Raw genomic sequence first — 14,555 nt, 5'->3', positions numbered from 1 at the left:
CAAAACCCTTGCAGAAGAGACTGGACTCCGCCCAGAGGAGCTCCTTGGAGCTCTATCTGCTAGTAGGCCAGGGGCAGCAGGGGCTGACCTTGCCCTTCAGGGATGCCCTGGAGAAAGCAGACACATGCCCACCCTGCTCAACCAGGCCTGGTGCTAAGGAGCCCCTGTTGGAGGAGGAGAGCGGCTCAGAGCAGGAAGGGGAGCTTCGGGGTATTTGTTTCCCCTCTAGCAGATCAGTGGGCCCAAGGCCAACTGCCTAGTGTTTCTGAGAAAGTGGGTGCCTGGCCCCGAGCAGCTGGGCAACAGCAGAGGGGTCACCGCCTCCCTGCTCTGAGCCCTCTGCCTCCACCCATGGCCCTGTGATCCTGGTGGGTGGTAACATCTCAGCCCAAAGGCAGGATGAGGACATGCGAGCCAGCGGTCTCTGGGGCGGGAGGGGTTGGCGTGTCAGGGCCGTGTGCAGGGCGCGTTCAGCTATGGGGAGCCAGTGACCGTGTAATCCGGGCGGCAGGGGGGAAGGCACGCTCCAGAGCCCTGCGAGCATGCTCAGAAGCCCTCCCGGCATGGAGGGGGACTTCCCCCTTCCCTGCCAGCTTGCCACTGATGGAACAGCTCCCGGGGGCTGGGCTGCTCCGAGAAATAACCCATAGGCCCTGCTCCCTACAAGCTGACAGTCTCAGAAGAAAGGCGACAGGAGTAATAATGGTGATGTCAGTCCCTCCCGAGGGCTGCACATCCTGGATTAGCTCCCAGCAAGTTGCCACGAACTCAGTGGCTCAAAACAACAGAAACGTGTTCCCTCACAGTTTGGGAGACGGGGAGTCTAAAATCAGTATCGCTGGGTCAAAATCAGGGTGTGGGCAGTGCCATGCTTCCTCTGTAGGCCCTGGGGGGAAGCCGTCCCTCGCCTCTGCCAGCGCTCCTTGGCTTGTGGCCGCACCCCTCCAGCCTGTGTCCCGTGTCCTCTTCTGTGTCCCTCTGCCTCTGCCTTAGAAGGACACTTACTCTGGCACTTAGGATCCCCCTGAGAAACCATAATCTCCGCATCTCAGCATTCTTATCTTAATCACATCTGCCAAGTCCTTTTTTTTCCCCCTAAGGTAGTAGTAGTAACAAGGGAGCAGGGAGCACACGGATGCCCCTTTGAGAGGTCAAGGTCAGCCTGCCATTCTGACCTCCCCTCTGCTTCCCACTGCGTATTTGTGAGAGCAGCGTGGCGATTACTCCAAGCCCCACAGCGAGGAGTGAGCTGAGCTGGAACCCAGGCCTTCTGCCGCAGTGCCTGCACACTGGACATACTGCTTCATTCGTTCGTTCTTGCAGTCCTTCATGCAGTGGCCGCACGCTGAGCGTGCACTCTGAGCACCTGGTGGGCACGGGAGCAGGGGCAGGGAGAGCAAGTGAGCAGGAGTGGACCCGGAGCTTGCTCCCTGGCTGCCCGTCCAAGGGGGAGACAGGCCCCAAGGGAGCTCCTCGTGGCAGGTGCCCCGTCCTCGGCCAGGATGGACGGGCTCAGGGTCCAGGGAAGGAGCCGTCCTCCGTAGGCGCATCTCACAGGAGCCCCGACCTCCATGTGGGGTTGGGAGGATTCTGGAGCAGGGAGCCCCTGAGCTGGACCCTCTGAGGGAGATGTCAAGGGTTAGCTGGGGACAGGGACAGGACCTGAGTGGAGGAGTGGGCATGACACGTGCCCAAAACCCTAGCAGAAGCCATGAGGTGGCATACAGAGTATGAGCGAGAGAGGCAGGTGCGTGACCACACAGGATGTCTCCGGCTATCGCTGAGGCCTTCGGTCACCCCGAGAAGCAGGCCCAAGCTGAGGTCTGTGGGCCTGCAACCCTGAGTGACTGGACCTCCCCTTTCTCATCCTCAGCAAAGGCCCCTAGAGCAGACCATGATAACACTGGGTCCTGGGGTTCCAGTCCAGCTGTGCCGCCGAGCTCACCATCGCTGTGCCACTGCTGCTTTGCGTCTCAGTAGTACTGTCTGTGAAATGGGATGCCAAGTGTCATTCCTGCCTGTTTCTGGCCCGAAACAGAAACATCACCCTTCAGGGATGCCCTGGCAAAAACAGACGCATGCCTGCCCTGCTCAGCCAGGCCTGGTGCTAAGGAGCCCTGGTTGGAGGAGGAGAGAGGCTCAGAGCAGGAAAGGCAGCTTCAGGGTATTTGTTTCCCCCCTGGCAGATCAGTGGGCCCAAGGCCAACTGCATAGTGTTTCTGAGAAAGTGGGTGAGAAGGTCTTAGAACAAAGCCCCGCAGGAGAAGGTCTTAGAACAAAGCCATCAGCCGCCTCTCTGGGTTGCCAAGGGTCCTTCCTTCTGGCTCCTGGCCCCCCAGGTGGGAGAGTCTGCCCCAGTGGCTCATGCTGAGTCTGGGTGAGTCAGCACCCCTCAGCTCGGCTTTGTTCTGCCTCTCCAAACAGCACCGTGGGTGGGGTACAGGGGCCCCATCCCTGCACTTCCACCCCTCCTCTCCCCGCAGTAAGGAGCACGTTGGTTCCTGCCCCTGTGCCCTGGCTTGGGCTGCACTGGGGGTCAGACGCCCTCCCTGTTCTTCCCATCAGCAGAGTCTTACTCACCCCTCCGGCCCTGGGGGAGCCATACTCCCTGGAAGGACACATCCCCATCCTACTAGCCCATACCCGAGGGTGCAAGCATGCCGGCTTGGGCCCAGCCGCTTTGGTGCTGAGCCACGTGTGGCTATGTGGGGTTCTCACAGCCGTGGCTTTGCCTTTCATCTCCCTCCAGAAACCTAGAGCCAGCACATGGGGGAAGGGCCAGGGCTTGATGTTGAGAGATTGGGCTGGGTCCACTCCACTCTCTGCAAGTCTTCCCTTTGCTCATCCGTTGAATCTGAGAAAAGACACGGGGTGCACCCGGGTAAGCATCTCCCGGGCACCCGGGCTGAGCTGCACACGGAGCCCATGCCATCCCGCCGCCGCCCCTCAGGCAGGCTCCATCGCCCCATGCTGTGGGCGAGGACGCAGACCCTCCAGGCGGAGAGCACACCAAGCCAGTAAAGTGGCAGAGCCATCCTTCAGACCCAGGACGTCCCGGCTCCGGCCGCAGGTGTGAGCGGCTCCTCTCAGCCTGCACCCCACGCCAGCTGGGGTCGGCAGGAGGACCAGCTAAGCTGATGGCTGCGAAGAGACGCCAAGCTGAACCTGTCGAGGGCAGAGACAGCAGAGGCAGAAGCTTGCCTTTGGGGGGACCGCCGGCAATGTCCAAGCGCCGTGCCTGACCTCACAGAGTCAGAAAGGCCAGCTTCCGTTCCTCTCTGCCACTCAGAGCTCTGCAGCCTTGGGCAAGTCTCACATACCAGCTTGCACCTCGGTTTCCCTCTGCACTGGAACCCGCCTTGCGGGTTGCTGCGTGTGCTGCGTGCCGTCGGTGGTCGGCGGATGCTGATGACCCCGTAGCCGCAGCTTCCCCGCGGCAGCGGTGTGTGAGGCCAGAACAGCAGCTGACCAGCGAGGTCTCCGCTGGCTCGGCCGATTCTCTGTGTCCTCTCTCCCCCTGGCTACCATCCTGGTCTTCGGGCCTGGCCCTGGACTCTTGTCCAGGGGCTGGGCCTGGCCCCCCCTCCCGATAGAGGGTCGAGGAAAGACGCCGCTCAGGAGAGGCCCTTTCCTGGCCCTGCTTGCAGCCTTCGGGGAGGAGGAGGCTGGCCCAGACATCCGGCCAGCACCCGCATTGGGAGGAAGCACGGGAGTCCTCGGCTGCCCGGGAAGCTGGGCCCCTCTGCGGGCCGCTGCTGCCCGTCACACACACACACACACACACACTCACACACACACATGGAGGCAGGGAGGCAGTTGGCCATTCCTCTTACCAAGAGCCCCCTGCGTGTGCCTCATGCCCACACGTGGAAAGGCCACCACAGCTGCCCTCCCCAGCCTCAGCAGCCCCAGGTAGGTCCCCTGCCACCCTCTCTGTCAGTCCCATAGGCGTGGACAGGCCCCAGGAACGATAGCTCCGATCTGCCTTGCCGATGCTTGGGCCCACAATCGCTCTGGGCAGGGAGAGGCTGTGCTCGTTAAGGCTCGCCGTGGCAGTTGCCTATGATAGAAAAACTCAGCTCGAACTGGTTTACACAAACAAGTGTATTGGCTCAGACGACTGAGAAGGCCAACGCGCCTAACTTCTGGTGAGGCTGGATCTGTACTAGGGACTCAATTCAAGAACCCGGTTCTGCATCTTCCAGCTCTGACACTCTGTATATCATCTTCACTCTTGGCCTCTCCCCTCCTGGTCCCCAGGAGCTCCAGGCTTGCATCCTGCCTGCGTAGCCGCTCGTGTGGACAGAGAATCCTTCTTCCCCAGAGCCCAGCCAAAGCTGCTGTCAGGCATATGCCCATCTTTGAAAGGATCACAGTACCCGGGAATGTGGAATGCTCTGATCAGCTGGGCTCGGCTCACATGGCCCCTCGCCCCTGGAGAAGAAATGAAGTGGCTCCAATATAGATCCAGCCCCGAGTGCTCTGCTCCCCCATCTAGGCGTAGCCATTGCAAACACACATCCTTAGCCTCCAGCCTTTCTTTGCACATCCTGCGTCCTTTCTTTGTGTCATGCACTCTCTCATGAACTCCTATTGATCCTTCAGAACCCAGCCCAAATGTCACCTCCTCTGAGAAGCCTTCCTTATGCTTACATGCACAGTTGGATCATTTTCTTCTGCTGCTGGGGCCTTTATCAAACTGCCCAATGCTTACCTGACTTGAGGGTCTGCCTCTTCCATGTGGGCTCTGAGATCCCTAGAGCAAGTGCCCAGGACGATTTCGCCAGGAGTGTGAACAAACAGACAAAGGATGGTAGAATCAGGCTTAGATGAGCTGAGAATTGGACAGCAGGGGAGAGAACAATGCATAAGAGTAACGTCCAAGGGGAGCAGCTGGCAGCGAGGCTGGCTTGGCCAGTCCAGTTGATGGCAGCCGGCAAGTGTGTGAGTGTGCGTACATGCATACTACAGAGGAGAACGTGACCATCTTTTAAAATGAGCTCATGCAGTTGGCCCCTCCTCTCACCCTCAAGGCTACCTCCTTGAGGCTCTGCCCAGTTGCCAGAATTCAAGGCCAGGACAGGCCACGGCTGAGACCTGGATTGGGCCCCCACAGCCTGTGGCGTGGACATGCCAAAAGAAAGGGGAGTGGTAGCTGGGGGTCAGCCTGCTCAGATTTCACCAGCAGACGTCTTTCCTGGGATCAGGTCATGAGCTCTGGCAGCACCCAGCATGCGTGGAACTCTCAGTTGGGCCCTAGGATGGGCCCAAGAGGAGCCCTGTTCCCTGAAGGACCTGCCTCGAATGTGAGCAGTGTTGGTGTGATTGTTGGGAATGCTGGGGAGCTCCCTGCTCCCCCACATGTATTAATGATGCTTGGAATTCTGCCATTTGAGATTCATTCCTTTTGCTTTGTTTGGTCTGTCAAAATGACAACCTCTTGGAACATTTGTGCCCCCTGGATCCTTATCAGTCATTGACAACATAGTGTGAGGGAGAGATTCCGACTCCCTCCTGAGAGTTGGATTGGCTTGTGCATGGTGATGGAGCGGGAGCGGAAGGGAAGACAGAAAAGGAAGCTAAAACAGAGTGGGGAGAAAGCTGTCCTGCTCTCAGGTGCGGCCCTTGCCTGACCCTGCACCCTGCCCCTCCCCCCAGCCCTGTTCACAGGAACACCCATTTCTCTGCCCAGGGGACAGGCACAGCACAGCCTCAGACCCAGGTCCACTGGGTCGGTTGTGGTCCCACTACCTGCTATGAGTGCCCTAGCCTCACTGGCTGTGTCCTCATCTGTAAAATGGGCACGGAATGCCTTCTTGGTGACTTTTTCATTGAGATTAAAAAAGGAAATGCATGCCTCATGTCCTGTGATGGCTGGTGTGTCCTCAGCCCTATCTTGAGGAGATGTCGGGTAAGGGCACACTCAGTGGCCCTGTACAGAGTGGACACCTAGGGAGCCTTCCTAGAGGAGGTGTCCGGATAGTCATCCACGGCTGTGTTGGCTGAGGCACCTGCTGTCCTGGGTACTGGGTGTTCAGGTCAGTAGATGCTCCGCACCCTGAGCTGACTGGTTGCAGAGAAGGGAGGGGAAGGGGGTTAATGCCCACTAGCCCCCCGCACGTGCCCCACCCTGGGAGGCCCCAGAGAGGAGCGGCATGCTGGCCAAGGCCACCCAGCTAGGTGGGAAAAATCAGGGTTCGCGAGAGAACTGGTGCTTTCAAAGGCACAGGCGGTGTCCAGATGCCAGTCCTGCCCCACTACTCCCAGGCCCGGGGTCTCCCCATACGGCCTCCAGAATCCAGTCCTGCTCTGCCCACAAAAGAAGAACATTTGGTTGTGCCTCTGTGAGAGGCTCTGTCGGCCTCAATCCCACAGCTCGCAGGCCTAGCAACGACAGCATTCCCGGCCCTGGGAAGAGCAAGGGGGTGTTCTGTGTACTCTTTCATCAGCCCTGGGAGCTGACCTGTCTCACCAGCAAACCCTATCAAATCTGCTTTGGTCGAGAGGCGGTGGCCTCTCTGAGCTCCATGCCCAGGGAAACAGGGAGGCCTTCGCCGTGTTCTCTGTGGGGGTGGGGCGGGCCCTGGGATGAGGGGAGCACCAGCCTGGGATGAGGCAAACTCGGGTTGAGTCTTGGCCTGTGTCTCTGGCCACACAGCACAGAGGGGAGACTTCCCTCTCTGGACCCAGAGTCCTCCTAGGCAGTTGTTGGTGTCAGAGTTTTCACGAATCTTCCAGGTGGATACACAGCCCATGCTTCCTTTGACGTCAGCTAGATGCCCCTGCTGGGAGCTCTGGAAGCGCCCTTCTGAGCCCAGGGCCTGAGACAGGGCCCGGGGTGTGCTGGAAGGATGAGTTTCCTGTTCCCTTGGTGACCTGTGGTGGGAAGAGAGCCGCAGAGTTCACTCTCCCCTGAAGGGTGATAACTGAGGTATGAAGACAAATGTCCCAGTTCCTCTGTGTGGGGACCTCCAGGCCCAACTGCTAGGTTGGGCTGGACTCCAGCCTCCAGCAGGGCAGCCCCGCCCCACGGTGGTGTGCTTCCTGCCATGACAACACGTCTGCAGCCTCCTGCTTTAGACACTCATTTGGCCAGTGGAATGGGGGTCCCCTTGGACAGACCGGGGCTACTGTGTGCCTTAATTGTGTTGCTTTAACTCCCCATGTAGTCACCGGTTTGTCTCGTGAGGCCTCGGCTATTGTCAGTGTGCCCTACAGGGAGACCCTCATGCTGGAGAGGCTTGGATAGGCCACTTAGGGCCACTGGCTTCAGTGACCACAGGCTGCTGTGACCTCAACCCTGGCCAGTGTCCTGCAGGCCCTGGGAACCTACCCTGCCTTGAGTGCTCAGGGGAGGAGTAAGGGATCTGAGGACAAGAGATGCCTCCCATTGTTCTCCAGAACACCCAGTGTTTACTGAAGTACGCTCGGCCTTCCAGAACTTTTACCTTTTACCAGAACTTTTACCAGATCTGTGCCCGGGACTCAGACAGAGGTCTCCTCCCTGCCCCACAGGCCCGGCCCGCAGGTGATATTCTCTGAGTATTGTCTTCATAGAACACCTGTCCTGCTGCAGGAATGTGAGTGTCCGTCCTGCCCCGGTCAGCATGCCCAAGACAGCGAGACAGACCCTTGGCAAGAGGGTGAATTTGTCTGGTTCTTTCCACCCCCACCTTTGGACACATAGCTCCCCTTCCTAGAGCAAAGCCGTCTCTTAAGCCCCTCGCAGGTGGGCTGGCCTCGGAAGGCAGCCCGTGCATGAGAGCAGCTTGAGGCTGTGACGCGTGACTTATCCCAGACTCCCTTCTGCCAAGCTCAGTGGCTGGAAACAGACAAGGAGCCTCACTGCTTCTGAAGATCCCTCCGGGGGATGCTAGTTCGCTACCCGCCGGGGCTAGTGTGTATCGGTACCTCTGACAGAGCCCAGTTACCTGGGAGATGGACCCGTCAGCCTCAGACCAGAAGCAGGCACTGCGAGGGTAGCAGGAAGGAAGGCGCAGAGAGCTCGTGCCAGGGCAAGGGGCTTCACGGAAGGTGTCACCAAGGCGGCTCCCTCTCCTGGGCTTATAGGGCGGAGAAGGGGTTTGCCTGACAAGGTAGAAGATGCGAGAAGGCACTCGAGCCTAGGAATCCGTGTGTGCAAAAGCAGTGAGGAAGAGCGGCCTGGCGGGCTCGTTGGATCTGCACGCCCGTTGCAGTCACATCTGCAGAAGCGAGAAAGCGCTAGAGCAGAATGCTCGCATCCTCCAAGCGGGGAGTTGGTGAAACCCAGATGTAGAGACATCTGGATGTCACCTGTTTGGGTCCTGGCACGCCCCGGGTGGCAGGCACGGGTTTCACACACTCTCCCACATAAGCAGCAGTGCTCTCTGGTTTGCGCCAGCCTGTGGACAAACCGTCCCTGCTCTGAAGTATTCTAATGATGCCCTTGCCCACATCCAAGGTCAATCCCGAGGGGAGGTGTGGAGGGCCTCCCGGGCACATCTGGGTTTTGTCCTCCATGTATGGCGCTGATGCCGTAATAACAGCTCTCGGCTATTAACGGACGGCTGTGTCTCACGAACCGTCTGGGGGACTTTCATCCTCAAGGCAGCCCCAGGAAAAAGGCACTATTATCTCCGTTTTACAGCTGAAGAAACTGAGACTCACGGAGGTTAAATGGCTTGCTCAGCGTGACTGAGCTGATAACGGCTGAGAGCCTAACGCAGGTTTGTCTGGAACTCTTTTCTTGGCCTTACATCAGATCACAGAGAGACCCCATTTTCTGAAAAAGTGAAAATTATATCTTGGTAAATTTAGCCCCCAGTGACTTAGCTGTGGTTTCATGGCTACGTCTCCTCTAAACCCTGGTTTTTCTTTAATGGGCACATTTTGGAGTAGATGACCTCAGGACACCCCAGCGCTAACATGCTAACAGCTGCTTAGAGGCTCCGAGTGAGCGGGCCTAATGTAAAGGCCCCGTCATCAAGTTGAGTGGAGCCAGTGCCCCCTCGAAGGTGGGGCAGGGGACATGGGGGTGGGCCGCGGCCATGCCAGCCCCAGCCATAGGGACTAGGCCAGGTGCATGCCTGACCACTGGTGGGCGTCCGAGAAGGGAGGCTCTTTAGCATTAAAAGGAATTCCGTGTAAGGAGAGCAAAAAGGATATCCCAGACTTTTAGTTACGGCTCATCATTGAGAACTGTTCTTGAATTCTGCTCTGTTCTTCCAAGCCGGTCCCATGGCAGGCACTCCACACCGGCGACTTCCAACTAAACCCCAAATTCTCTACTTTTGGGGCCTCTCCCAATCCCTCTCTTTCTCTCCATTCCGTTAGGAATATGAGCTCTTTGCATCTTGCCCCTGGTACTAGTGTTTTCTGTTTTTCATTCATGCAGAATGCATGCATCTGTTCATTTAACAAAGCTTTGTGTCGCCGCCATTTGTCCAGCCTTGCGCAGGCACTGGGGAAGCTGTGGTGACAGCTCGGCACACCTGCGTGGCCCACTGAGTCTGCGGTCCCGCAAATCCAATCGCACGTGCCGAGAACTCCGTCGCCAACACCAGACGGGCGGGCGGGCGGGCAGGCGGGTGCAGCAGCTCGTGAGTGCTTGCAGCCTGCGTGCTCTGGCTGATGTGTAAGAATTTGGACTACATGACGGGTGCCCGCGCCCGCTGCTCGGGAGGGTTCCCCGCACAAACGTCCTTCTGCCACGGGCCATGCCTTCTGACCCCGCTCCTTTGTCTCTGCAGGCCTCCTGCCCTGAGTGGCAGCCCTGTTATCTCCGACATCTCGTTGATCCGGCTTTCCCCACATCCCGCTGGCCCTGGAGAGTCCCCCTTCAACGCCCCCCACCCCTACGTGAGTCCCCACATGGAGCATTACCTCCGCGCCGTGCACAGCAGCCCCACGCTCCCCACGATCTCTGCAGCCCGGGGCCTCAGCCCCGCTGACGGTGAGTAGAGCTTGGGGTGCTGGGGGAACCGTGCCGCTAACTCCAACTGTGTCGACTCCCCAGCCCCTGTCCCCTGGGATAGTGAGCAAGTTGACATTCCTTCCCACCACCCTGAATAACAGGTTTTTGCATAAATGAATGGGGAAAGCCGAGAGGATCCGGGGAACATTGGTTTCTGTGCTCATTAAAGAGCTGTTCGGAAGCACCCTTTTACATGCGAATTATATGTAATAATGATAAGGTATGTTTATTCATGTAGGTCTTAGCTTAGGTGAGAATTCTTTGGTCACAATAAAGCAAAATCTGCTTCTGGTTAAGTAAAGGGGGTGCTGGATCCTGGGCCCCCAGACCAGCAGGAAAGCAGAGCCGGGCTGGTTTCTGCCTGCGTCTCTGCTTTATGCACCCCTTGTCGGTCAACACGTGGCCTCCAAATGGCACCCCAAGGCTCCACGGATGAACACCAGTGGCTTCGTGCCTCTCAGGTCAGATGCTTGAGAGAGACTTGATTGGCCCAGCTCAAAGATCAGATGGTCACCCCAAGCCAGCTAATTTGCAGCAAGAAAGGGCAGGTCACGTAATACAAATAGGGTTTTCAGGTCTAAAATTTAATACTTCAGAAAAAACAATACTTCCAGCCCCATCCCCCCTCACTGATACACGTATACGAACACACGTGCTCACACACACACGTACACACTCACACCGGACGGTAGTGAGCACATTCGGGAGCTGGCCATGCCCATCCTGTCTTTCTGGGAAATGCTCCCACCCCACTGTCCCATGCCACCCCTCACGGTGCCCGGTAGCCACTTTCTAGTGTCATTTCAAAAGCAACCAGCCTGCATCTTCTCCTGCCCAAGGAAACCATGCCTCTTGGTCCAGGCAGTTCTAGAAGACATTTGCACTCCGGAGTCCATGGACAGAGGCTCCAGGAAACATGATCCCAGTGGGTCCCTTGTCACCACCTCCAGTCCTCACCAGAGGGAATATGCCCTACCCCACTTCTTGGCTATGACCAGGAGCTGGAGCCAAGTCCTGGACCTGAGAGGCTCAGGTTGGAGTTTCACAGGGAAAAGGACTCTGGCCTCCGAATGTACAGAAAGTCTCCCTAAAGCGTTAGGCTCATCGTCCTGAAGTCCGTGCGAGTTTTCTGCCCTGAAGGATCACACCACCTCCACGCTGAGCCACCGACTCCAGAAAGTGGGCCTGGGCTTCTCCACGCCTCTCCTGATGACCCGGCCGGCGCCGGGCTGGCCCAGAGTGTGAGGATGCAGGATGCAGGCCAGCCCTGCATGCTGCCCTGACCTTGAAGTTCGCACGTGGTGTCGTGGGCCGGAGGCTGCCTGCCCCCAGGAAAGAGGTGTCCACGCCCTCATCCCCCGAACCTGAGAATGTGGCCTCGTTTGAAAAAAAGGCCTTTGCAGATGTGATTTAGTTGGGGACTTTGAAATGAGGAGATCATCTTGGAATGTCTGTGTGGGCCTTAAATACAGCTATAAGTGCCCTCACAAGAGACATAGACGAGAGAACAGCACAAAGGTGGGAGTGGTGTGGCCATAGGCCAAGGAAGCTGGCACCCTCCAGGAGCTGGAAGGAGCACCGGACAGATGACCCCCTGGAGCCTCTGGAGGGAGCGTGGCCCGGCTGCTACCTTGATGCCGTACGTCTGGTCTCCAGAACTGGGAGAGGATGAAATGCTGTTGTTTGAACGGCAGTTAGCCCCACGTCTGTCCACACTCGTTACAGCAGCCAGAGGAAACTAATACACATGGTGACGGGGTTCCTATGGGGGAGGCAGGACATGGCAGCCCTCCTGAGGCGGGGGTCAGAGGGCCCTGAGAGATCTCTAGAAAAGGCAAGGACGCTGTAGTTTCAGCTGACAGCGGTGTAGCCCGTGAAGAGCTAGGTGGGGAGACGGGGCTCCCCTCGGAGGAGAGACTTGGAGTAGTGGAGCACTGATTCTATGCCTGATTTCCATAGAAACAGCGCTGGGGCCCCTCTCACCCCCATTTATCCCAGCCCCAGCCCCTTGACATAGCAGGCATGTGTTCAGCACCAGAGGGCACTTCGCCTATTTGCAAGGCCCTGACCTCCGCAGGGGACAGACCTGATATCCGGAGACCTTGCTGGCCCTGAGCCAAGCCCCCAAGTGGGTAGAGACAGCATGTCAGACTTGGGCCACATCTGTGCTGGCCCCAGCACCTGCCCACATGAGCCCCAGAAAGTTCATCAGCCATCAGAGGCCGTGTCTGCCAGACCGTGTGTGCTCTGAGGACAAATGGGCACTCCAGGGAAGGCTTCAGGGAAGAGGTGGACATTCAGGAGGAGGGGACAGGAGGGCATTTCAGGTGTGGACAGGGCAGGCGGAGGCCATGGGGATCACCCTGGCTGCAGACCAAGGCTCTCTCTAGTGGATATGGCAGGAGAAGGGGGGGGAAGAGGGGGAGGGGGAGAAGTAGGGGGGTGGCTGCTTCCATTGACTGGCTTCTCTCTGCCAAGTGCATATGAGATCTTTGCTGTTTGCCAAGACTAATAGCAGAGAGCGCCAGAGTCCTCATCTGCAGCGGAGGATGGTAATGGTGGCCCTCTGCTCATAGTGCGTGGGGATAGTGACCCTGACAATGAATGTGAGTCCGTCGGCACTGTGCCTGCACAGGCCCAGCAAGTGCTCAGCATGACGCTGGCTGTCACTCTCATTTCTCATAGTAACTTGAGGAGCGAGTATTAGTACCCCCGCTTTATGGATGGAAAACAGCCCCTTCCCGATTTTGCACAGCTGGTAGAAGCCAGGCCTCTCTTAATGGGTTTGTTGGGTTCCAAGCCCCACCCCCCGAGTGCCGGGCCCCCTCCAGAGGCTCCCATGGTCCTCCCTGCCTCCTGGCCGAGCCTGGGCAGGGCCAGGCGCAGGGCTGGGGGCAGACGGCCCCCGGTTTTGCAGCTGCAAGCCAGGCCGGGAGCTTTATCTGGCCAGGTGCCCTCGATCTCGCCTTGAATGTTCAGGCCAGACTGACCTGGCCCAACTGTCGACCACCACGGCGTCTTTGTTTGAGTCTTCCTCTTCCTTTGAAGACTCTGCTGGCCTGTGGACCCCATCGGCCAGCAGCTCTGTGCTCCTGCGGGGCCGGGGGGGGGGGGGAGGGGGTAGCGCTTGTTTATGGCTTTGAGGAAATGGAGGCATGCAGGCTCTGGCTCCCCGTCAGCAGAAACACCCCCCCCACGTTGTCTGCTCGGTGGGGGGAGGGGACCCAGGGGCCGAGGACAGAGCAGCAGGCACTGCGGGGGAGAAGGGGACACCACTCCTTAGGCCATGTGCGTGTTTCTCTCTTTTTTTGGCCACATCCTGACGGCTTCTCTCTCTCTCCCTCCCTCCTGCCCACAGTGGCCCACGAGCACCTCAAGGAGAGGGGACTGTTTGGCCTCCCCCCTCCAGGCACCAACCCCTCAGACTATTACCACCAGATGACCCTCATGGCGGGCCACCCTGCACCCTACGGGGACCTGCTGATGCAGAGTGGGGGTGCCGCCAGCGCACCCCATCTCCATGACTACCTCAATCCAGTGGATGGTGAGTGCTGGGCTCCGGTGGGGGCAGGGAGCGGGACAGGAGCTGGAGGCTGAGAAGGGTGCTTGTGCTCCTTTCGTGGGTGAGGAGCCCTAAGGGGGGATCTGGGATCCCTGCCGTGACTGCTGTCCACAGGGGCCCGAGTCTGAGCAACTCCCACAAATACTTAGTCATCACAGGCCAGGACGTGTTTTAGGAATTGCAGACTAGGGAGCAAAACACACTCATCTCTGCTTTCATGGAACTTATGGTGCAGTAGGGAGAGACAAACAAAGCCAAGAATGGGGTAGGAAGACCGGGTGGAGTGAGGGTGCAGTCTCGAATGAAGAAATTGAGAAATCCTCCCTGGGAAAATGATATTCAAGCAAAGAATTGAAGGAGGTGAGCAGTATAGAAATATGCAGGAAGAAGAATCTGGGCATGGGGAAATAGCAAGTGCAAAGGGCCTGAGGCAGCAGTGTGCCCTCTGTGCTCCAGAAAAACCCAGGAGGCCAGCATGCCTGTCACCCAGTGAGTGAGGGGCAGGGGTAGGGTGGGGCCAGAGTTCCAGGGCTGGCTGTGCAGGCTGGTCGGGGTTTGGTAAGACTTTGTTCGGCTTGAGCACGATGAGGCCCTTGGAGGGGGTTGAACAGAGGAGTAATGAGATCTGACTTATTGTTAGAAGGAATCCCACTGTGGCTGCTGATCTGAGAATAGGTTTAGGGGCAAGGTGGAAGCAGTGGGTCCAGTTAGTAGAGGTAGGGAGACGTGATCACGTTTTAGATAGAACCACAAGATTTGTTCCCAGACCGGATGAGGAGTTTGGAGGAAAGAAAGGCATCAAGGACAACACCAGGGTCTTGGTCCTGAGCAAGTGGAGGCTGGCTGTCAGTGATGGAGCTGGAGGCTGCAGGCAGGGCCCCTTGGCAGGCGGGAGATCCAGTGTTCCGGGTAGATAAAGTTCTTATTGCCCATAATATACCAAGGCTTCCCTTCCCGTCAAATACTATGCTAACTTCACAGGGGTGCCTGTGGCCTCCTGACCCTGAGCCCCTGGGGTCAGCATGGAACGCCCCTTGG

At 58.1% G+C, this 14,555-nt stretch overlaps 1 protein-coding gene across 1 annotated transcript in view; it reads left to right on the top strand.

Moving 5' to 3' along the window:
• GLI2 (GLI family zinc finger 2) overlaps positions 1-14,555 on the top strand; it is a 250,839-nt gene that overhangs the window by 203,842 nt on the left and 32,442 nt on the right. The window contains exons 4-5 of the mRNA XM_087854950.1: positions 9,732-9,934; positions 13,314-13,499. Coding sequence (XP_087711076.1) covers positions 9,732-9,934; positions 13,314-13,499 — 389 coding nt within the window. The remainder of the gene's footprint in view (positions 1-9,731; positions 9,935-13,313; positions 13,500-14,555) is intronic.

Source organism: Ursus americanus, chromosome 1, assembly GCF_024610735.1.
Source record: "Ursus americanus isolate L20-20 chromosome 1, mUrsAme1.1.p, whole genome shotgun sequence".
In the NCBI taxonomy this organism is placed as follows: Eukaryota; Metazoa; Chordata; class Mammalia; order Carnivora; family Ursidae; genus Ursus; species Ursus americanus.
This window is presented reverse-complemented; position numbering and strand designations above follow the sequence as displayed.